The 222-nt window shown below is 64.4% G+C and overlaps 1 protein-coding gene across 1 annotated transcript in view; it reads left to right on the forward strand.

Moving 5' to 3' along the window:
* The window catches only part of LOC104502288 (matrix metalloproteinase-9-like), a 4,899-nt gene that overhangs the window by 3,741 nt on the left and 936 nt on the right, over nt 1-222 (forward strand). Inside the window, exon 7 of the mRNA XM_010146244.1 lies at nt 9-122. Within this exon, the coding sequence (XP_010144546.1) occupies nt 9-122 (114 nt within the window). The remainder of the gene's footprint in view (nt 1-8; nt 123-222) is intronic.

A 222-nucleotide genomic window follows, 5' to 3' on the forward strand; every position in this document is an offset into this window, starting at 1 on the left:
TCTGGAAGTCAGGCATCCAGGGCGCCTTCTCCGTCGCGATCACCTGGCCTGGCCTCCCGCCTGTCATCGACGCTGCGTTCCAGGACGTGCTTACCAAGAGGGTTTTCTTCTTTGCTGGTAAGCTCTGCCCCTGCCCCCCTTCGCCCTGGTTGCCACCAGCATCAGGAAGGAGCCTGGTGCTGCCCTGGCTCTCTCAGGGCCCGCTGACGTCTGCGCTCTCCC

This window comes from Buceros rhinoceros, unplaced genomic scaffold (genome assembly GCF_000710305.1).
Source record: "Buceros rhinoceros silvestris isolate BGI_N320 unplaced genomic scaffold, ASM71030v1 scaffold20892, whole genome shotgun sequence".
Classification (NCBI taxonomy): domain Eukaryota; kingdom Metazoa; phylum Chordata; class Aves; order Bucerotiformes; family Bucerotidae; genus Buceros; species Buceros rhinoceros.